Here is a 23,116-nt window from a genome sequence, read left to right as displayed (position 1 = left end):
GCGCGCATTCCCCGCCCATCACCCCGCCCACCTGTCAGCGCCGGCTTCAGCGCTGAGAGATGATGAGCGGGATGATTGGCGTGCATATTAAATGAGCAGGTCCACGTGGTCACTGCAGGCTGCTACAGCCTGCTCGTGCCCCAGATGACCCGCTCCACCGCAGCACCCTCATTCCCCGCAGCCCTACATTCAGACTATAAGACGCACTCCCCACTTTCCACCAACATTTGGGGGGAAAAAAGTGCATCTTATAGTCCAAAAAATACGTTACTTTGGTCTCAATCTTTTTCCAGTTTGTCAACAAACATAATGTTTCCAATCACACCCAATTAAACTTGTTCATCATTAAAATTAACTGTGGAGCACTTTTGTCCAAACATGCTCCTCACCAAAGGTGCGTCTAGCCTTTTGATTTCTTCTGAGGTTTGGTCACTGAAGAGTGGGCTTTTAGTCCAAATGCTCTTAAAGGAAGGGTGTCGCGTTTTTTTATTTTTGTATTAATAATAGTGATTAAGAAATGAAGTATTTTTAATACAAAATTAAACTGTTTGTTTAGTTTTTATTTAATTCGAGTTTTGCTGAAGCACTGGGGGCTGCCATGCTGGATTTGCTGTGTGTAATGACAGTTACTCACCTCCTTTATGGAAGCCCACGGTGCATTCACTCTGATAATCGGGCTCCGACCTCTAGGCTTATTACAGGAGAGCCCCCTGCTGTGACCTGGACGCGCCCCCTGGCCCCTTGGTTGTCCAGATCACAGCAGAGGGAGGAGATCAGCGTCATGTTTGTGCAGCTCACAGCGGTTATGCTGTGAGCTGAATTTTTTCCCCTTGTCACCCGTTCGGCCTGTGTGAGTAGTGTACTGGCGCCCCTCACCCCCCCACTGACAAAGCTGTCGTCTCCATTAACACCCCCACGCTCTTCCCCCATGGCCTGTCACCTGTTGGCCTGTGTGAGTAGTGTACCCCCCCCCCCTCCCGGGTCGTGCACGCAGAGCATTGTGTGTGTGTGCGCGGCAGAGCATTGCACAGTCATGCTGCTTGGTCACGCACACAGTATATACCGTGTTCACACAGTATATAGTGTGTATATAACACCCTTTTCAGTGGTGAACTGCCATGCCATTCCAGCTGCAGGGCTGAAACTATTACCCATGGACAGTCTCTGCATTATCCTGTCCTCTCATGTATTTGTCTTTTAAGGGCAACCAGCCTCCTTGAGGGGACTTGAAAGAGTTTGTGATGTTGTTAAAATGCAACATTCTCGAAATCAGACTTTGAAAGACCGACGTCTCTTGTTATAGCTGATAGGGTCACCCCTTTGGCCTTCATCTGCACAACCTGCTGCTGGAACGTGACTTTGGAACGGCACACCGTTTTTGCAAAGTCAGTGAAAACTGTAAAGTTAGGCTGCCAGTTACATAGGGTTTGTCAGATAATTAAGGAGATTGGCGCCATGTGCCATATTAAGACCAATAAATTGCAGGTATCTGAAAGGGTTCTCTAATTGTGATTCCTGTTTTTCATTTATCTAATTTACATTTTTATGTGCTTTGGAATACATTTAATTTAATGGTCTTGTTAGTGACAGATCCTGGCTGTAACACACATGCATTGTCTACATGTATGTTCTAAGCTCAATCTGTGAACCCCTCCCAGTTTGGGCCATACATGTATAGAGTATGTCAGGAAGGGGTTAAAAACATTTTGCAGCACTGTTTCTAAGGCTAGGTCCACATTTCCATTGTTTTGCATCAGTCACATGCGTTGCTTGACACTTGTGACTGATGCGTTTTAATTGGAATTCATTGTCATCATAAAGCGGATTCCGTTGTAAAATGTGAGAGCGATCAGCTGATCGTTCACAATAGCCGGCGGACGGCTTGTCAGAGCGATCAGATGATCTCCCGGCGGCCGGCTAATGAGGGCGATCAGCTGATCTCCCGGCGGCCGGCTAATGAGGGCGATCAGCTGATCTCCCGGCGGCCGGCTAATGAGAGCAATCAGCTGATCCTTCATAATAGCCGGCCGACGGCTTTTGAAAGCGATCAGATGATCTCCCGGTGGCCGGCTAATAAGAGCGATCAGCTGATCGCTCTCATTAGCCGGCTGCCGGGTGATCAGCTGAATCGCTCACAGAAGCTGGCCGCCGGGTGATCAGCTGATCGCTCACAGAAGGCGGCAGCCGGGCGATCAGCTGATCGTTCGGCCGCTGAGGAGCGCATGCACAGCGAAATCAAAAGGATTCCGCTGCTCAAAAAACGCTACATGCTGCGTTCCTGCCACCCGACGGTCAGTCGTTCCACGACTGATCAGTTCGGCAGTGGATGCAACGCAAGAGCATCAGTCACAATCCACCGCTCGTACAAGTCTACGGATTGCGTTGTTTATCAGAGCGGCGGATTGTGACTGATCATAAACAACGGAAATGTGGACCTAGCCTAAATCAGAAAAAAAAACCTGAACATGAAAACACAATTCAGGAGACTAGTCTGTGAATCCAGGCTAATAAAATGGCTCTTATTGCTAATTCTGGCACATTAGCATTTTCTGTTGGCTTGTACTAATATAGAGGATAATTATATCCTCCATGTAATATTGCTATACTACAAGCTACTAACTGAAAATGTTCATCTTTTCTTGTATAGTTCCAGCCGATGGTCTTCCAGAAGCACCATGAGAAGTTTGCTGCATGGCACAACAATTGGCTCCAGGAGAACGTCAGTCCCCGAGCAGCTGAACTGGTACAGGACTGGTTGACTGGAGAAGATGATGAAGAGATGGTTCCCTGCAAGACTGTGTGTGAAGGCTCCGAAGTTCATGGCATGACAGTCACCAGATACAGAGTGCAGTACACACGCAGAGCATCCTCTCCCTGACATAGGCACACACATCCCCCTGTCCGCATTTGCTGCTGAAAATTTTTTTTTCTACAGGGCTTGTATTTTGCTGTTCCTAAAGGGGTGTCTGACACTAAAAGACATTTTTAAACCAGTGCCATTATTCTTCAGTTTGTGCTTTGGGCTCCTTAATTGACTTTGACATACTGCCCCACTTAAACCAAAGATGGGGTGAAGAGGGCCAGCAAACCTGTAGCCTTACTGTCGGGACCATTAGATTTGGCTACAGTGAATTAAGTTATGAGTCAGTGATGGTAAGAATTTCTGGGGTTGGCTATTTCTATCTCAATGTAAAGTAAATCATGGTTCTGGGACGTGACATTTTTGTTGAAATTATGGAAAAGAAACTGATTAAGTCTGTTTTTAATGTTTGCTCTACTTGATTTAAAATACATACATTGGTTTTCAGATCCCCTTGGTGGTAGCACCTAAAGCATTTTGATACTGCCCGCCAAAATGTCTTTAATATTTAATGTACTAATGAGCTTGTGGGATTTCTTTACTGAAGTGCACCAGAAAAGCTTTGTGAAGGTAAAAGCACTTGGGTGATCTAGAATGAATTTGTATTACCCTTTAACCCATACCTTTGCAGTTGGCAGGCACTAACCAAACACAGTATTTCAGTCTCGTAATTATGAATTAAAGGACTGATTCTAAAAGTATTCAATAATACTGCAAATCAAATTCTCTATACTGACCCTATATAATGGTTAAAAGAAATCAAGTGCTGTAAAATTAATTGTACATGTGTGGTTAATACATAATACACTTGTATTAAAGGAAAACTTCAAGCAAAGAATAAAGCTTCACTCGTTTGTATTCTATATTTTGTGTATCATTAGACTTATGCCCTAGTGTTACAATACATAGTCAACATTTGTACTAATTCTGGATAGGAACATAACTTACGCCATTGGTACATCTCCTGCTGTTAGCTTAGTTTTATTCTGGACAAACTCATTAACCCCTTAAATGGATATATTTCATGGAGTGTTTAAGCCTATCCCCTTATCCCGCAGCAGACTACATTACATAGCTGGCGTCTGCTTTGAACAGCAGCACTGTTAACCTCTTAAATGCTGGTGTTTATCATTGACCGCAGCATTTACCGTATTTTTCAGACTATAAGACGCACCCTAGTTTTAGAGGAGGAAAATAAATTTAAGCAAAAAATGTGGTCATGACACACTGTTATGGGGTGAGGATCTGTTGCTGACACTGTGGATAATTTAAAAAAAAAAAGTGTGCGGTTCCCCCAATTTTGATAACCAGCCAAGATAAAGTCTCACAGCTGGGGGCTGGTATTCTTAGGCTGGGGAGACTCACGTTATTTGGAGCCCCCTAAGCCTAAAATATCAGCCAGCAGTCATCCAGAATTGCCGCATCCATTAGATGCGACAGTCCTGGGACTTTTCCCAGCTCATCCCGATTCCCCTGATGCGGTGGCAATCTGGGTAATAAGGAGTTAATGGCAGCAGCCCATAGCTGCCACTAAGTCCTAGTTTAGTGATGGCAGGCGTCTATGAAACACCCCCCTCATCACTAAACTGTAGTGAAAATAAACACAAACGCATAAAAATCTTTTATTTGAAATAAGACAAAAAAACACCCTCTTTCACCACTTTATTAACCCCTAAAACATCCAGGTCCGACGTAATCCACACGACGTCCTACAACGCATCCAGCTCTGCTACATCGGACAATCAGAGAGCGGCCATAGGAACACGACCGCTCTCTGTGAGGGTCAGGCAGCAAGTGAAGTGAGCCGCCAGGATCATCGGTGACTCCAGCTGTCACCGCACATCACCTGACTGAAGTCACCGTAGATCTATGTTCTCTATGACCACGCCTCTGAATGCTGGGCACTTCTGGTCATGCGCAATATGGAATCTGTTGTATGCGTCGCAGCTTCAGAGAGGTCTGTTGCGCATGACTGGAAGTGCCTGACATTTTGAAACACGGTCACAGCGAACACAGGTACGCGCGGCACCGCTGGTGATGCTGCATTGAGAAGCATGTTAGTACACCCCTGTGGGCGTATTTACATGCTAAGAGGGCGGCTAGTCGGGGATATAACGCTCTTGGGACTAGTCCCCTCGCTCATTAGCATACGATAAAAGATCTTTAGACATCCGTTTTCTAAATATCTCTCTATCTATGCTAGTGTATACTGGGACGGTTAGGCAGGGATTAGCAATATATACCCAGAACTGCGTGTGGTACTGGGTACATATTGCATCGGACAGGTTCCCTTTTAAGAATTCGTTTTACGCTACTAAAAGAGCAAAACAAAACTATACATTGTTTGTATTGGCGTAATCATACAGACCTGAAGAATCAGAATCGCGTTTTTTACTGCAGTTAAATCCGTGACCATAAACCTAATTCCAGTGGTGGAATTCCATTTTTTTTTATTTTTTTTTTGTTGTTTTTTTTTCAGCATTTCACTTGATATTTTGACACTTTACCTTACTCTATATGGTAAAACAAATGGTGTCATTCATGACTCCTCAAAAAAACACGCCCTCCTACATCTATATTTATGGAAAAGTACGGTTATGGCTGTTTGAAAAAGGGGAGGAAAAATTGTCTACGTCTTCAAAGGGAGTGTTTAGCAGGTTTTTGCTATGTAATCTGACAGTAAGATGATATTGAGACAGAGAACCTGATTCCAGCAATGTATCATTTAGTTTATTGGGTGCAGCAGTTGGTCAGTTTTCTCTGCAGCAGAGCTCAGATGCTGATCTGGGTATAACCTTGTCCAACACCACTGACTGACAGTGTACTTTTGTATAGTCAAATAAAGATGGTAATTGCTGTGGTGCGAGGTTGGACCAGGAGACACCTAGTCTTTGTCAAACTCCCAGTGATAAAACATGGATTTGTATTGATATAGCAAAATTTAGCCTTGTAAATGGCATATCTCTGGTATCAGGCTCTCAGATTACATAACAAAAAGCTGACATTCCCTTTAAGGCCCCTTTCTCACATCAGTTTTTTGCAATCTGTCACAATCCATCGAATTTTGAAAAAAAAAAAAAAAACTGATCCAGCGACTGATGCTGCTGGATCCGTTTAATTTTCTTGTCGACTTGTATTAGCGACGGATTGCGACAGATGGCCTCACGTTTCATCCGTCGAAAAATGTTTGTCAGACAGACGGCCAAAGAAACATATTTGTTTTTTTTGTGTACGTCGAAAAAACTGACAGCAACGGATCTGTCGCCGTCCGTCGTTTGGTAGAATGGAAGCCTATGGGCTCAGGATCCGTCGTCATCCGTCAAATGCTGGTATCCGGCGACGGATTCTGTTTTTAACTGCACATGCTCCAATTATTATTTAGCATCCCGCTAGTCGGATCCGTCAAAACGATATTTGTATCGTTTAATATTTGTAGTTGAAAACTTTTTTTTTTTTTTCTTTTCAGTTTACAAAGCCTGCATGGTGCAAAATACTGCCATCTGCTTTCACTTAGCTTTGATCACCAATATGGTTGTTTTATGTTGGGTTGAGAAAATCTGGAGGGGAGTCCTAGTTAACGGAGTATACAGTGGGGAAAATGAGTATTTCATACATTGCCGATTATAATAAGTTTTCCCATCTACAAAGAATGGAGAGGTCTAACATTTATCGTTGGTACACGAACTGTGACAGTCTAAAAATAAAATTAAAAAAATCACATTATGATTTTTTTTTTTTTATAATTTGCATTTCTTTGTCGCTCCATTGGGAGACCCAGACAATTGGGTGTATAGCTTCTGCCTCCGGAGGCCACACAAAGTATTACACTTTAAAAAGTGTAACCCCTCCCCTCTGCCTATACACCCTCCCGTGCATCACGGGCTCCTCAGTTTTTATGCTTTGTGCGAAGGAGGCACACATGCACGCATAGCTCCACAATTTAGTCAGCAGCAGCTGCTGACTATATCGGATGGAAGAAAAGAGGGCCCATAACAGGGCCCCCAGCATGCTCCCTTCTCACCCCACTCTGTTCGGCGGTGCTGTTAAGGTTGAGGTACCCATTGCGGGTACATAGGCAGGAGCCACATGCTGTTTTCCTTCCCCATCCCTTAAGGGCTCTGGGTGAAGTGGGATCCTAATCGGTCTCCAGGCACTGGGACCGTGCTCCCTCCGCAGCCCCTGGGGAATCTGCTGGACAGGAGCCGGGTATCGTCAGGGACAAGGCCCTGCTACTGTGAGGTACTCTGTGTCCCCTTGGGGACGGCGCATGGAGCGCTTGTGTCATACACGCTGCAGCACTGCTGGGTGTGTTAGTGCGCCGGGATTACCGCGCTGACCGCGCTCATTTGCCGGCCGCGCTTATAACTTTAGTCCCCGGCTTTTGCGGCCTAGTACCGCATATTCCCGCCCCCGGGCCTGCCAGTCAGGGTAAGGGCGGGACGCTGCACAGGACGTCAGCGCTGAGGGCTGGAGCATACTTTGTATCCTCCTCCCCCCTCACTGAGCACCGTGGGGCACCAGATTCCCGCACTTTCTAGGGCACGCCCACGGCCCCCTCCTCCTCACAGAACGCCGGCAGCCATTCCTGTCAGCACTTCTGAAGCTGGAGAGGAGAGACGGCTCTGGGAGGCCCAGGCAGGGACTCTGGTGGTCACACAACCGCTTTGGGCGGTCGGTAAGCAGCACCTGTTTCTAGGTGCTGGCCCCCCTGGGCGCTGAAGTGTATATATATATATATATATGCTTATATGCTATACATTTACTCTGTACGGTCGCACTGTTGATTTTTGGCTATATACCCTCCCGGATTGTAATCAGAGGAGACAACAGCATGTCGTCCGCACAAAGCAAGGGTGCCAAAGCACAGGCTTACTTTGCAACCTGTATCTCATGTGCGGCTATACTACCGGCAGGTTCCACCGACCCTCATTGTGTACAATGCTCGGCCCCTGTGGCACTTACTCAGCCGGAGCCTCTGCTAATGGTGGCCCAAGTGGAACCACCTGCTACCACTGTCCAGGTGACAGGGACGGAGTTTGCAGTATTTGCTGACAAACTCTCTGAGAGTATGGATAAATGGTCTGCTAAGATACTAGAAGCCTTGCAGTCCAGACCGGTAACACAGGCCCCGGGCACTGTTGAATCATTGACCCCAGGCCCCCCTCGGTTGGAGCAGCAAAGTGCTCCTGGGGTGACTCATAGGTCCCAGAGTGAGGTCTCTGACACGGACCGCAGTCCCAGACCGCCTAAGCGGGCTCGCTGGGAGCTTCCCTCGACTTCATCACACTGCTCAGGGTCTCAGCAGGAGGACTCTCTAGAGGATGAAGCGGAGGTGGCAGATCAGGATTCTGATCCTGAGGCCGCTCTCAACCTAGATACACCTGAAGGAGACGCCATAGTGAATGACCTTATAGCGTCCATCAATCAGGTGTTGGAGCTTTCTCCCCCAGCTCCTCCAATTGAGGAGTCAGCTTCTCAGCAGGAGAAATTCCGTTTTAGATTTCCCAAGCGTTCAATGAGTACGTTTCTGGATCACTCCGACTTCAGAGAGGCAGTCCAGAAACACTGAGCTTGTCCAGATAAGCGCTTTTCTAAGCGCCTTAAGGACACACGTTATCCCTTTCCCCCTGACGTTGTCAAGGGTTGGGCTCAGTGTCCCAAGGTGGATCCTCCAGTCTCCAGACTGGCGGCTAGATCCATAGTTGCCGTGGAAGATGGGGCTTCACTCAAAGATGCCACTGACAGACAGATGGAACTCTGGTTGAAATCCATCTATGAAGCTATCGGCGCGTCCTTTGCTCCGGCATTCGCAGCCGTATGGGCACTCCAAGCTATCTCAGCTTGTCACTCGCAGATTAATGTAGTCACACGTGCCTCTGCTCCGCAGGTGGTGTCCTTAACCTCTCAGGCGTCGGCGTTTGCGTCCTACGCCATTAATGCTGTCCTGGACTCTGCGATAGCTTCCGCCAATTCGGTGGCAGTCCGCAGGGCCACGTGGCTACGTGAATGGAAGGCAGACTCTGCTTCCAAAAAGTTCTTAACCGGTTTGCCATTTTCTGGCGACCGCCTGTTTGGTGAGCGATTGGATGAAATCATTAAGCAATCCAAGGGAAAGGACTCATCCTTACCCCAGTCCAAACCAAACAGACCTCAACAACGGAAGGTACAATCGAGGTTTCGGTCCTTTCGGCCCGCGGGCAGGTCTCAATTCTCCTCGTCCAACAGGCCACAGAAGGGTCAGAGGGACTCCGATTCATGGCGGTCTAAGTCACGTCCTAAAAAGACCGCCGGAGGAACCGCTCCCAAAGCGGCCTCCTCATGACTTTCGGCCTCTTCACACCACATCCTCGGTCGGTGGCAGGCTCTCCCGCTTTTGCGACGCCTGGCTGCCACATGTCCAAGACCGATGGGTGAGAGACATTCTGTCTCACGGTTACAGGATAGAGTTCAGCTCTCGTCCTCTGACTCGTTTCTTCAGAACATCTCCGCCCCCCGAGCGAGCCAATGCTCTTCTTCAGGCGGTGTGCACTCTGAAGGCAGAAGGAGTGGTGATCCCTGTTCCTCTTCAGCAACAGGGTCACGGTTTTTACTCCAACTTGTTTGTGGTGCCAAAAAAGGACGGATCTTTCTGTCCTGTTCTGGACCTAAAACTGCTCAACAAACACGTAAAAACCAGGCGGTTCCGGATAGAATCGCTCCGCTCCGTCATCGCCTCAATGTCCCAAGGAGATTTCCTAGCATCAATCGACATCAAAGATGCTTATCTCCACGTACCGATTGCACCAGAGCATCAGCGCTTTCTGCGTTTCGCCATAGGGGACGAACACCTTCAGTTCGTGGCACTGCCTTTCGGCCTGGCGACAGCCCCACGGGTCTTCACCAAGGTCATGGCAACAGTAGTTGCAGTCCTACACTCTCAGGGACACTCGGTGATCCCTTACTTGGACGATCTGCTTGTCAAGGCACCCTCTCAAGTGGCATGCCAACACAGCCTGAACATTGCTCTGGAGACTCTCCAGAGATTCGGGTGGATCATCAATTTCCCAAAGTCAAATCTGACACCGGCCCAATCACTGACATATCTTGGCATGGAGTTTCATACTCTCTCAGCGATAGTGAAGCTTCCGCTGGACAAACAGCGTTCACTACAGACAGGGGTGCAATCTCTCATTCAAGGCCAGTCACACCCCTTGAGGCGCCTCATGCACTTCCTAGGGAAGATGGTAGCAGCAATGGAGGCAGTTCCTTTTGCGCAGTTTCATCTGCGTCCACTTCAATGGGACATTCTCCGCAAATGGGACGGGAAGTCGACGTCCCTCGACAGGAACGTCTCCCTTTCTCAGGCAGCCAAAGCCTCCCTTCAGTGGTGGCTTCTTTCCACTTCATTGTCGAAGGGAAAATCCTTCCTACCCCCGTCCTGGGCGGTGGTCACGACGGACGCGAGTCTATCAGGGTGGGGAGCGGTCTTTCTCCACCACAGGGCTCAGGGTACCTGGACTCAGCCAGAGTCCTCCCTTCAGATCAATGTTCTGGAAATAAGGGCAGTGTATCTTGCCCTAAAGGCGTTCCAGCCGTGGCTGGAAGGCAAGCAGATCCGAATTCAGTCGGACAACTCCACCGCGGTGGCATACATCAACCACCAAGGCGGAACACGCAGTCGGCAAGCCTTCCAGGAAGTCCGGCGGATTCTGCTGTGGGTGGAAGCCACAGCCTCCACCATATCCGCAGTTCACATCCCGGGCGTAGAAAACTGGGAAGCAGACTTTCTCAGTCGCCAGGGCATGGACGCAGGGGAATGGTCCCTTCACCCGGACGTGTTTCAAGAGATCTGTTGCCGCTGGGGGATGCCGGACGTCGACCTAATGGCGTCCCGGTACAACAACAAGGTCCCGGCATTCATGGCACGGTCTCAAGATCACAGAGCTCTGGCGGCAGACGCCTTAGTTCAGGATTGGTCGCAGTTTCAACTCCCTTATGTGTTTCCTCCTCTGGCACTGTTGCCCAGAGTGTTACGCAAGATCAGGTCCGACTGCCGCCGCGCCATCCTCGTCGCTCCAGACTGGCCGAGGAGGTCGTGGTACCCGGATCTGTGGCATCTCACGGTGGGTCAACCGTGGGCACTACCAGACCGACCAGACTTACTGTCTCAAGGGCCGTTTTTCCATCTGAATTCTGCGGCCCTCAACCTGACTGTGTGGCCATTGAGTCCTGGATCCTAGCGTCTTCAGGGTTATCTCAAGAGGTCATTGCCACTATGAGACAGGCCAGGAAACCAACGTCCGCCAAGATCTACCACAGGACGTGGAGGATATTCTTATCCTGGTGCTCTGATCAGGGTTTTACTCCCTGGCCATTTGCCTTGCCCACTTTTCTTTCATTCCTTCAATCCGGATTGGAAAAGGGTTTGTCGCTCGGCTCCCTTAAGGGACAAGTCTCAGCGCTCTCTGTGTTTTTTCAGAAGCGCCTAGCCAGACTTCCACAGGTACGCACGTTCCTGCAGGGGGTTTGTCACATAGTCCCTCCTTACAAGCGTCCGTTAGAACCCTGGGATCTGAACAGGGTGCTGATGACTCTTCAGAAACCACCTTTCGAGCCAATGAAGGATATTTCTCTTTCACGCCTTTCGCAGAAAGTGGTCTTCCTAGTAGCAATCACATCACTTCGGAGAGTGTCTGAGCTAGCAGCGCTGTCATGCAAAGCCCCTTTCCTGGTGTTTCACCAGGACAAGGTGGTTCTGCGTCTGGTCCCGGAATTTCTCCCTAAGGTGGTATCCCCCTTTCATCTCAATCAGGATATCTCCTTACCCTCTTTTTGTCCTCATCCAGTTCACCAATGTGAAAAGGATTTGCACTTGTTAGATCTGGTGAGAGCACTCAGACTCTACATTTCTCGTACGGCGCCCCTGCGCCGCTCGGATGCACTCTTTGTCCTTGTCGCTGGCCAGCGTAAAGGGTCACAGGCTTCCAAATCAACCCTGGCTCGGTGGATCAAGGAACCAATTCTCGAAGCCTACCGTTCTTCTGGGCTTCCGGTTCCCTCAGGGCTGAAGGCCCATTCTACCAGAGCCGTGGGGGCGTCCTGGGCTTTGCGGCACCAGGCTACGGCTCAGCAGGTGTGTCAGGCGGCTACCTGGTCGAGCCTGCACACTTTCACGAAACACTATCAGGTGCATACCTATGCTTCGGCAGATGCCAGCCTAGGTAGGCGAGTCCTTCAGGCGGCGGTGGCCCACCTGTAGGAAGGGGCCGTTTTACGGCTCTATTACGAGGTATTATTTTACCCACCCAGGGACTGCTTTTGGACGTCCCAATTGTCTGGGTCTCCCAATGGAGCGACAAAGAAGGGAATTTTGTTTACTTACCGTAAATTCCTTTTCTTCTAGCTCCAATTGGGAGACCCAGCACCCGCCCCTGTTCCCTTCGGGCTGTTGTTCTTTTGTGTACACATGTTGTTCATGTTGAATTGTTCTTTGGTTCATGGTTTAAGTTCTCCGAACATCCTTCGGATTGAATTTACCTTAGACCAATTTAGAAGTTCCTCCTTCCTGCTTTTGCACCAAAACTGAGGAGCCCGTGATGCACGGGGGGGTGTATAGGCAGAAGGGGAGGGGCTTTACACTTTTAAGTGTAATACTTTGTGTGGCCTCCGGAGGCAGAAGCTATACACCCAATTGTCTGGGTCTCCCAATTGGAGCTAGAAGAAAAGGAATTTACGGTAAGTAAACAAAATTCCCTTCTTTATTACATGAAATAAGTATTTGCATTAATAGAAAAGCAGAAATTATATTTGTTACAGAAACCTTTGCTTGCAATTATAAAGGTTAGAAGTGTCCTGTAGTTTTTGACCAAGTTTGCACATACTGCAGCAGGGATTTTGGCCCACTGCTCCATACAGATCTTCTCCACATCTTTCAGGTTTCGGGGCTGTCGCTGCTCCAAAGATTTTCAATTAAGTTCAGGTCTGGAGACTGGCTAGGCCATTCCAGGACCTTCTTACTAAGCCACTCCTTAGTTGCCCTGGCTGTGTGTTTTAGGTCATTGTCATACTTGAACACCCAGCCACTACCCATATTCAGTCCTCTTACTGAGGGAAGGAAGTTGTTGGCCAAAATCTCACAATACATGACCCCATCCATTCTTCCTTCAATACAGTGCAGTCATCTCGTCCCCTTTACAGAAAAGCAGCACCAAACTATAATGTTTCCAACCCCCATGCTTCACATTTGGGACGGTGTTCTTAGGGTTGTACTCGTCCTTCCTCCAAACATCGTTGAATGTAGTGAACACCAAAAAGTTCCATTTTGGTCTCATCTGACCACAAGATCTTCTCCGATGCCTCTTCTGGATCATCCAGATGGTCTTTAGCCAACATCAAATGGGCCTGGACATGTGCTGGCGTCCTTGCGTGCCATGCAGGACTTTAATCCATGACGACATAGTTTACTAACTAATGTTTGAGACTGTGGTCCCAGCTCTATTCAGATCACTTATCAGGTCCTCTTGTGTAACTCTGGGCTGATTTCTGACCTTTCTCAGAATCATCCTTTCCCCACGAGGCAATATATGGCATGGAGTCCCAGACTGAGTAAGATTGACACTAATCTTGTGTTTTCCATTTTCTAATAATTGTGCCAACAGTTGTTGCCTTCTTACCAAGCTGCTTGCCTATTGTCTTGTAGCCCAGCCTTGTGTAGGTCTACAATTTTAATTCTTGGTGTTCTTAGACAACTCTTTAGTCTAGGCCATGGTGGAGAGGTTGGAGTGTGATTCTGTAGACAGGTGTCTTTTATACAGGCAATGGGTTCAAACAGGTGCATTTAATGCAGGTAATGAGTGCAGAGTAGAAGAAAAAAAAAATAACAGGTTTGTTAGTCAGAATTCTTGCTGTTTGGTAGTTGACCAAATACCGTATTTTTCGGACTAAGGCGCAGTTTCTTTTTCCCCCAAATGTTGTGGGAAAGTGGGGGGTGCATCTTATAGTCTGAATGTAGGGCTACGGGGAATGAGGGTGCTTCGGTGGAGCGGATCATCGGCGGCATGTGCAGGCTATAGCAGCGCCTGCTGTGACCACGTGCGCCCGCTCGTTTCATATGCACGTCCATCATATCTCAGCGCTGAAGCAGACGCTGACAGGTGGGCGGGATGATGGCCGGGGGGTGCGCGAATAGTAAAGAGCCGGTCTGCGTGGTCACCCCTGGCAACTACAGCCTGGAGCAATCATGTGCGGCTATATTCACTGCCCCCCACGCATGATCATCAGCGTGGAGGGCAGTGAATAAGTACGGTATACTCACCGTTCCCCTGCTGCATCGCAATGTCCTCCTGTCTGCTGGCCCGCTGATCTGTGTAGAGTGGTGAGCACCGCTAGTCTCCACACACATCAGCGGGCAGGCAGACAGGAGGAAATCGCGATGCTGCAGGGGAACGGCTCTACACAGGTCAGCGGCGCTGCTGCTGACAGAGTTGGACGAGCGATGCTGCTGGAGTGAGGAAAGGTGACTATAAACATTGATTTATTTTTTTTTTCTGTGCCACAGGGTACAGGCCATATAGCAGGATTGGGGTATTTATCAGGATGGGGGCTATACTAGGATGATGGACATATATACAAAGATGGGGATCATATACAAGGCAGGAGGATCATTACCAGGATGGGGTACCTTTAGTAGATAATTTGGGGACATTACCCCCATAATAGTGTCAGCAGCTGATCCTCACCCCATAAGTGTGTCATGACCACATTTTTTGCTTAAAATTTTATTTCTTTATCGTTCCTTTGGGAGACCCAGACCATGGGTGTTTAGCTTCTGCCTCCGGAGGACACACAAAGTACTACACTTAAAAGTGTAGCTCCTCCCTCTGAGCTTATACACCCCCTGGTAGCCAGTCCTAGCCAGTTTATTGCTTTGTGTCAGGAGGCATACAGCCACACATGCATTCTCATCTGATTTGTTTGACTTTTGGAAAGAGTTTGAAGAAAAGCGGGTCCATGTCTGGACTCTCGGCATGTCCCTTCTCACCCCACTGTGTCGGCGGTGTTGTTAAGGTTGATTTACAAGGCTGAAGCCTTACATGCCGCGCTCCTTCACCATCCCTTCTGGGCTCCGGCTTGAAGTGGGAGCCAGCACGGTCTCCATGCCTGGCAGGAGTCCGGTCTCCATCCACAGCCCCTTGAGGATTCTGTTGGACCGGAGCACTCATCCCCAGGGACATGGCCCTGCGTCTCAGCAGCTAAGTACGTTTATGTTGGGGGTCCCGGTTCTTTATTGTAAGGGGAGAGTAAGCTGTATGTGATTGTTTTAACTTTTCCGGCGGGTTCTCTAGCTTATGCCTGAGAACCGCGCCGATGGTGCCTGCTTGTCGGCCTCGCCGCTTAAATTTAGGCCCCGGCTTCGCCGGAGGCCTAGTTTCATTTTCCTGCCTTCGCATGTCACTCATGCAGAGGGACAGGTTCGGCTCCTCCCGGCGGCCGTTCTACACAGGGGAGGGACACTCCCCACTGCTGGGGCGTCCCTCCTTCCCTGCAGGTCTCTATAGCCCTCCAGTTCCCGCTCTTTTATAGGAACGCCCTCTTCTCAGGCAGAGTTTACTCTGCTCTGGGACATCCTGCATTCTGCATCTCTGCTGAGGTGCTGCGACTGGGGGACCGGGCTTCGGGATCTGGAGGGCACACAACACCGCGCTCAGCGGTCTGGTAAGCCACAGCCGGTCTCCGGTTGTGGACCTCTGTATATTCTCCCTGGGGTTCATTCTCTGCAAAGCCCCCACTCCAGCAGCATGTCTCACACAAGGAGCAAGGCTCCAAAGCTTTATTCTACATGCACTGCATGTAAGCTCCTGCTGCCTGAGCCGAGCACCTATCCACATTGTGATGTCTGCTCTAACTTGGCGGTGCCACAGCCTGGAGTCTCACCCCCAGTGGTCTCTCAGGCTGCTGCTGCACCTGTGACTGAACCCCCGGCCTGGGTAGAGTCCTTTTCTAGGTCCATATCTCAGTCATTTGCTGAGTCCATGGGACTTTTGTCCAGGACTTTGATGAATATGCATCAGCCTCCCTCACAGGGTGCCTCTAATACTCTTGACAGAGGACTCCTATCCTCTGACCTCCGTCCATCGGAGCTCACGGAGGATTCATCATCTGATCCCAGACCCCGTCCTTCTAAGAGAAGGCGCAGGGTTTCCTCCCCCTCCCCATCCCACGGCTCTGACTCAAGAGCTGACTCTCAAGATGAGGAGGATGCCCTCACTGGGGGCTCGGAGGCTATGTATCCCATCGATTTCTCTGAGGGTGACTCGGACCTTAGTGATTTGATTGCTTCTATTAATTCTGTGCTGGATCTCAATCCGCCAGTGTCAGAGGAGCAACTCTCTTTGGCAGAAAAACATCAGTTTACCTCGCCTAAGAGAGTGAAGAGTGTGTTCTTTAACCACTCCAGTTTTCAGACCGCTGTGACCAAACCCAGGGCCTTCCCTGACATACTCTTTCCAAAGCGTGGTTCTGATGACCGGTTTCCATTTCCACCTGAGGTGGTCAAGGAGTGGTCTCACTCCCCAAAGGTAGACCCTCCGGTGTCTAGGCTCTCAGCCCGGACCGTTGTGTCGGTGGCTGACGGCACCTCACTTAAGGATTCCACTGACCGTCAGATTGACCTTCTGGCCAAATCTGTGTTTGAAGCTGCGGGGGCCGCGTTTTCCCCGACTTTTGCAGCAGTGTGGGCTCTCAAAGCCATCTCTGCTTCTCTAGAGGAGATGCATTCCCTCACCAAGGAATCTATGCCTGAGATGGTTACCTTAACTGCTCAGGCTTCAGCTTTTTCAACTTATGCCATGTCTGCCATGCTAGAGGCTGCTCACCGCACTGCGGTGGCTTCAGCTAATTCTCTTGTTATCCGCAGGATTATGTGGCTTCGAGAGTGGAAGGCAAATGCTTCTTCCAAGAAGTTTCTTGCTGGGCTCCCTTTTGCTGGTTCACGGCTGTTTGGTGAACAGCTGGATGAAATCATTAAAGAAGCTACTGGCGGGAAGAGTACTTCCATGCCACAAACCAAGACCAGGAAACCCGCCCAGGGTAGGAATCAATCGAGGTTTCGTTCCTTTCGTTCCTCCAACTGGTCATCCTCTAAGCCTTCCGCCTCGTCCGCTAACTCAGCCAAGGATCAGAAATCCAACTGGCGCCCAAAAGCGCGTCCGCAGAAGACCGCAGGAGGTTCTGCCACTAAGGCAGCTTCCTCATGACTCTCGTCCCGCTCCAACCACGTCCTTAGTCGGTGGCAGGCTCTCCCACTTTGGCGACGCTTGGTTAAAGCAAGTCTCCGATCAGTGGGTGAGAGACATCATATCTCACGGCTACAGGATAGAATTCTCTTCCAGCCCTCCAAACAGATTTTTTCTCTCAACTCCCCCCTGCTCCAAGGCCGCCGCCTTCTCGCAGGCCGTGGCGTCCTTGCAGGCAAACGGAGTGATTGTCCCAGTTCCCGCTCAGGAACGGTTCAGAGGTTTTTACTCAAATCTCTTCCTAGTTCCAAAAAAGGACGGTACCTTCCGGCCCATCCTGGATCTCAAGCTTCTCAACAAGCATGTCTGGGTGCGGCATTTTTGCATGGAGTCTTTGCGATCAGTCATTGCCTCTATGACCCAAGGGGAGTTCCTGGCGCCCATCGACATCAGAGATGCCTATCTGCATGTGCCACATCAGCGTTGGTTACGTTTTGCGATAGGAGAGGATCATTTCCAATTCGTGGCTCTCCCCTTCGGGTTATCCACGGCCCCTCGGGTATTCACCAAGGTCATGGCGGCAGTGATTGCGGTCCTGCACCTCCAGGGGTTAGCAGTGCTTCCTTATCTGGACGACCTTCTGGTCAAGGGTACATCCAGCGCAGACTGTCAGCGGAGTGTTTCGCTCACTCTCGCCACCCTACCCAATTCGGGTGGATTGTCAATCTTCCCAAATCCACTCTGACTCCGACCCAGAGTCTCACGTACCTAGGGATGCAGTTCGAGACTTTGCCGGCACTTGTGAAGTTGCCCTTAGACAAACAGCTGTCACTCCGGTTGGCGCTGCGCTCTCTCGTGAGGCCCCGCCGTTATACCCTCAGGCGTCTGATGCAGGTGCTGGGTCAAATGGTGGCCTCCATGGAGGCGGTTCCCTTTGCCCAGTTCCTTCTGCGTCCTCTGCAGCTGGACATTCTCCGCTGTTGGGACAAGCGGCCTTCCTCCTTACAGAGGTTAGTGGCTCTGTCGCCACGGACCAGGAGCTCTCTTCAGTGGTGGCTTCAACCCCTCTCCCTGTCCCAAGGGCGCTCCTTCCTGACTCCATCCTGGGTGATTCTCGCCACGGATGCCAGCCTATCCGGCTGGGGAGCGGTACATCACCACAGAGCACAGGGCACTTGGACTCCGTCCGAGTCAGCCCTTTCAATCAATGTGCTGGAAACCAGAGCTGTGCTTCTAGCTCTCCTAGCCTTTCACCACCTGTTGGCGGGCAGGCACATTCGAGTCCAGTCAGACAACGCGACAGTGGTTGCCTACATCAATCACCAAGGTGGGACACGCAGCCGCCTGGCAATGTTGGAGGTCCAACGCATTCTTCAATGGGCGGAGGACTCCAAGTCCACCATATCCGCAGTCCACATCCCTGGCGTAGAAAACTGGTAGGCAGATTATCTCAGCCGTCAATCCGTGGATGGTGGCGAGTGGTCCCTGCACCCGGCAGTGTTTCAATCAATCTGCCGCAAGTGGGGCACTCCGGACGTGGACCTAATGGCATCCCGTCACAACAACAAGGTTCCGGTTTACGTGGCTCGCTCCCACGATCCTCAGGCCTTCGCCGCGGACGCTCTGGTTCAAGACTGGTCCCAGTTTCGTCTGTCCTACGTGTTTCCCCCTCTAGCTCTCTTGCCCAGAGTCCTGCGCAAGATCAGAATGGAGGGCCGTGGAGTCATCCTCACTGCACCGGACTGGCCCAGGCGAGCTTGGTATCCGGACCTGCTCCAACTGTCCGTGGAGATGCCGTGACATCTTCCGGACCGTCCAGACCTGCTCTCGCAAGGTCCGTTTTTTCCGCCCGAATTCTGCGGCACTCAAATTGACAGCGTGGCTCTGGAGTCCTGGATTTTGACGGCTTCTGGTATTCCTCCTGAAGTCATCTCCACTATGACTCGGGCCCGTAAGTCTTCCTCCGTCAAGATCTATCACAGGACTTGGAAAATTTTCCTGTCCTGGTGTCGCTCTTCCGGCCATTCTCCTTGGCCATTCTCGTTGCCGACCCTTCTGTCTTTTTTACAGTCCGGTCTGCAGCTAGGACTGTCCCTCAAATCTCTCAAGGGACAAGTCTCAGCTCTATCAGTGGTGTTCCAGCGGCGTCTCGCCCGGCTGGCTCAGGTCCGCACCTTCATGCAAGGTGCGTCTCACATCATTCCGCCTTATCGGCGGCCCTTGGATCCCTGGGCCCTTAACTTGGTCCTCACGGTATTGCAGAAACCCCCTTTTGAGCCCCTTAGGGAGGTTTCTTTGTATTGTCTTTCTCAAAAGGTGGCCTTTCTAGTTGCCATAACTTCTCTCAGGAGAGTGTCTGAGTTAGCTGCGCTCTCCTCGGAGTCACCTTTTTTGGTTTTTCACCAAGACAAGGTAGTTCTCTGTCCGACCCCAGACTTTCTTCCTAAGGTGGTCTCTCCCTTCCACCTTAACCAGGATATTTCCTTGCCTTCCTTCTGTCCGGCCCCTGTTCATCGCTTTGAGAAAGCGCTGCATACTCTAGATCTGGTGCGTGCTCTCTGGATTTATGTGTCTCGCACCGCTGCGCTTAGGCGGTGCACCTCTCTTTTTGTGCTAACCACAGGGCAGCGCAAGGGTCTCTCTGCTTCTAAGCCGACCTTGGCCCGTTGGATTAGATCGACCATTTCGGACGCCTACCAGAGTACTCGGGTGCCTCCCCCACCGGGGATCAAAGCACACTCGACCAGAGCTGTCGGTGCCTCTTGGGCTTTTAGGCACCAGGCTACGGCTCAACAAGTCTGTCAGGCTGCCACTTGGACTAGCCTGCATACCTTTCCGAAGCACTACCAAGTGCATGCTCATGCTTCGGCAGATGCGAGCTTGGGCAGACGCATCCTTCAGGCGGCTGTCGCCCACTTGTGAAGTTAGGCTCAGCCTACTTCTTAGTTTTCTGTTTATTCCCACCCAGGGACTGCTTTGGAACGTCCCATGGTCTGGGTCTCCCAAAGGAACAATAAAGAAAGAGAATTTTGTTACTTACCGTAAATTCTTTTTCTTATAGTTCCGTATTGGGAGACCCAGCTCCCTCCCTGTTGCCTGTTGGCAATTTTCTTGTTCCGTGTGTTATCACCGGCTGTTGTCGTGGACAGAGTCTCCCGTTGTTCCGGTTCTTACTCGGTTCTACTTGTGGGTGGCTATTCTCCTTCAGCTTTTGCACTAAACTGGCTAGGACTGGCTACCAGGGGGTGTATAAGCTCAGAGGGAGGAGCTACACGTTTAAGTGTAGTACTTTGTGTGTCCTCCGGAGGCAGAAGCTAAACACCCATGGTCTGGGTCTCCCAATACGGAACTATAAGAAAAAGAATTTACGGTAAGTTACAAAATTCTCTTTTTTCCTCCTCTAAAACCAGGGTGCGTCTTATAGTCCGAAAAATACGGTACTTATTTCATGCAATAAAATGAAAATTAATTTTTAAAAATCATACAATGTGTGATTTTGTATTTTAATTCGGTCAGTTAGTATACCTATAATAAAAAATTACAGACATCTCCATTCTTTGCAGGTGAGAAATCTTGCAAAATCGGCAGTGTATCAAATACTTATTTTCCCCACTGTATGCCATGGTACTACAGCCTAATCTCTAGGATATTCCAGTGAATAATCTGCCACATGAGGTCATCCTTTGATTCCATCAGATTATTTCTTCCTATAGTGTTTACAATTTTGTTTGAGATGGGTCTTTTTATGTTATTTGTTGTCATGTAAGGAAAGTTATATACGGCAATGTTCATAAACAACCTTTATCACATTCTTCAAAGAAAATCATGTAGCACTTGACTTACCGATTGGCCAGGCTAAAAGCATCACCATCCACAGTCATCACACCTACCCGTACTTTGTGTTTTACGAACACCTTTGAAGCAACACAACTATAGTGGGTACAGAAAGTAGATATTGCATTAAAAACCAGACGTTTGAAGCTAGAATAGTCATTTGCGACATTAACAATGTATAGTGTATTTCTGTTTAATGTTGACTTCATTGAAAAAAAATGTGCTTTCCTTTCAAAAATAAGGAAATATCTAAATGATCCCAAACCTTTGAACTATATTGTTTTGGGTTTTTTTGTGTCCTGTAATCATTTAGGACTTCTAAATATCAAACCATCTTATGGCAAGTGTACAGTACAGGTATATAATTATCATAAAATTGTTCTCAAACAGGGAGCCCATATAGGGAAATATCAGATCACATAGACGAACCTGAATAATATAGCAGCTATAGAATCCCAACTCAGTATCCTCAGATATGCAGAATTGTATCATGTCAAAGTTTCCTCTGATACAGTCCATGGTCAATCTGTGTGAAATTCGCTGGTTTCTCAACAAAATGGGCAGATGGTGGACCGTAGGTATACAATCAAAACCACATTCCCTTTCCTGGGTGTACTTAATTTCACTTGGGTTGAAGGAATATCAATGGTGGTGCATCATCCCATCCTCCTTTTGTCCCATTGTAATCTGCCTCCACGCTTTTTCCCCTGAGATGGTTAGGTTCCTCAGGAGGCTTACAAAACAATTCCTTACTGAGACCCACAATATTGGTGTCCTCAGACATATGAAAGTGGTCTCTTCATAATAGACTCTCTAGGAATAAAACAAAGTTTCATTAATACCAAAAAGAGCATCTATTAATCCAAGTAACATATCCCCAATGGGCCCCTTATTTACAATTATTGGTAATTTAAGTTCTCCTCAGGTATAAGTATACAATGGGGACTTTCCTATCCTGTTGTCAATCTCTCCCCTCCCCCCCCTCCACCCCCTTCAAATAAAGTACCCCTATCCAATGGTCCTATACCTCTATACTAGAAGACCCTTTATGGGGTTATCTCACCTGGGCTTTTGTCATTGATGTCCTAAAAGGATGTACTTTTCTGCCTTCATTCACAGCGGTAACCCAGTACTCCACAGCCCTAGCATGTATTCTCATGTGTGCAGTCTTTTAGAGGACCTACACACCTGGAGGTTAAGATCCAATCACGCTCTCGCGTTAGTATCGCACATGCTCCATAAGGATGTAATAGATTCAGGCTACTTTCCTGTAATGTTATTGGGTCCTCTCCATGATCCAGGGAGCCCTTAAACTCGCATGGTCTATCTCATAAGACTCATGCCAATAAACCATGATGATGTCTAAATTATCAAGTCCTTATGCTTATACAAGTAAAACACAGCCTCCACCAAAGGAAAGGAATTACCCTGCATTATACCTGTTTATCCCTATTTTTTTTCCAATTTTACAAGTGAGATACCAATTAAAACAAATAAACCTCCTCTTACAAGGGGGGTCTATTCATCCAGAAAACAACCATAAGTCAAAAGTTTGTCTAAACCCTTAGGTCTGACTGTCTCCATCCTGAAGATCCACTGAATTTCTTTTTGGAGGATACTCCTGACCTAGTTCTTCTTTTTCTTCTTCTTTTAATTCTTCTTCTTTTTCTTCTTCTTTTTCTTCTTCTTCTTTTTCTTCTTCTTCTTTTTCTTCTTCTTCTTTTTCTTCTTCTTCTTTTTCTTCTTCTTCTTTTTCTTATTCTTTTTTCTTCTTCTTCTTCTTCTTCTTCTTTTTTCTTCTTCTTTTTTCTTCTTCTTCTTCTTCTTTTTTCTTCTTCTTCTTTTTTCTTCTTCTTTTTTCTTCTTCTTCTTCTTCTTTTTTCTTCTTCTTCTTCTTTTTTCTTCTTCTTCTTTTTCTTTAACGTTCCTATGGGAGACCCAGACCATGGGTGTATAGCTGCTGCCTCCGGAGGACACACAAAGTACTACACTCAAAACGTGTAGCTCCTCCCTCCTAGCATATACACCCCCTGCTAGCCAGTCCTAGCCAGTTTCAATGCTTTGTGTTTCAGGAGGTCACACACAATGCATTCTCTGATTTTGATTTTTGATTTTTCCTTCTGGATCAAAGATTTGGAAGAAAAGCGGGTCCAGCTGGACTCCCGGCATGTCCCTTCTCACCCCACTGTGTCGGCGGTGCTGTTAAGGT

The 23,116-nt window shown here is 48.7% G+C and overlaps 1 protein-coding gene across 1 annotated transcript in view; it reads left to right on the top strand.

The window, feature by feature from the left end:
* Positions 1–3,702, top strand: part of SIN3B (SIN3 transcription regulator family member B) — a 190,492-nt gene extending 186,790 nt beyond the window's left edge. Inside the window, 1 exon segment of the mRNA XM_075315003.1 lies at positions 2,648–3,702. Within this exon segment, the coding sequence (XP_075171118.1) occupies positions 2,648–2,878 (231 nt within the window). The 3' untranslated portion in view covers positions 2,879–3,702.
* The last annotated feature ends 19,414 nt before the right edge of the window (positions 3,703–23,116 follow it).

Source organism: Anomaloglossus baeobatrachus, chromosome 1 (assembly GCF_048569485.1).
Source record: "Anomaloglossus baeobatrachus isolate aAnoBae1 chromosome 1, aAnoBae1.hap1, whole genome shotgun sequence".
Classification (NCBI taxonomy): Eukaryota; Metazoa; Chordata; class Amphibia; order Anura; family Aromobatidae; genus Anomaloglossus; species Anomaloglossus baeobatrachus.
This window is presented reverse-complemented; position numbering and strand designations above follow the sequence as displayed.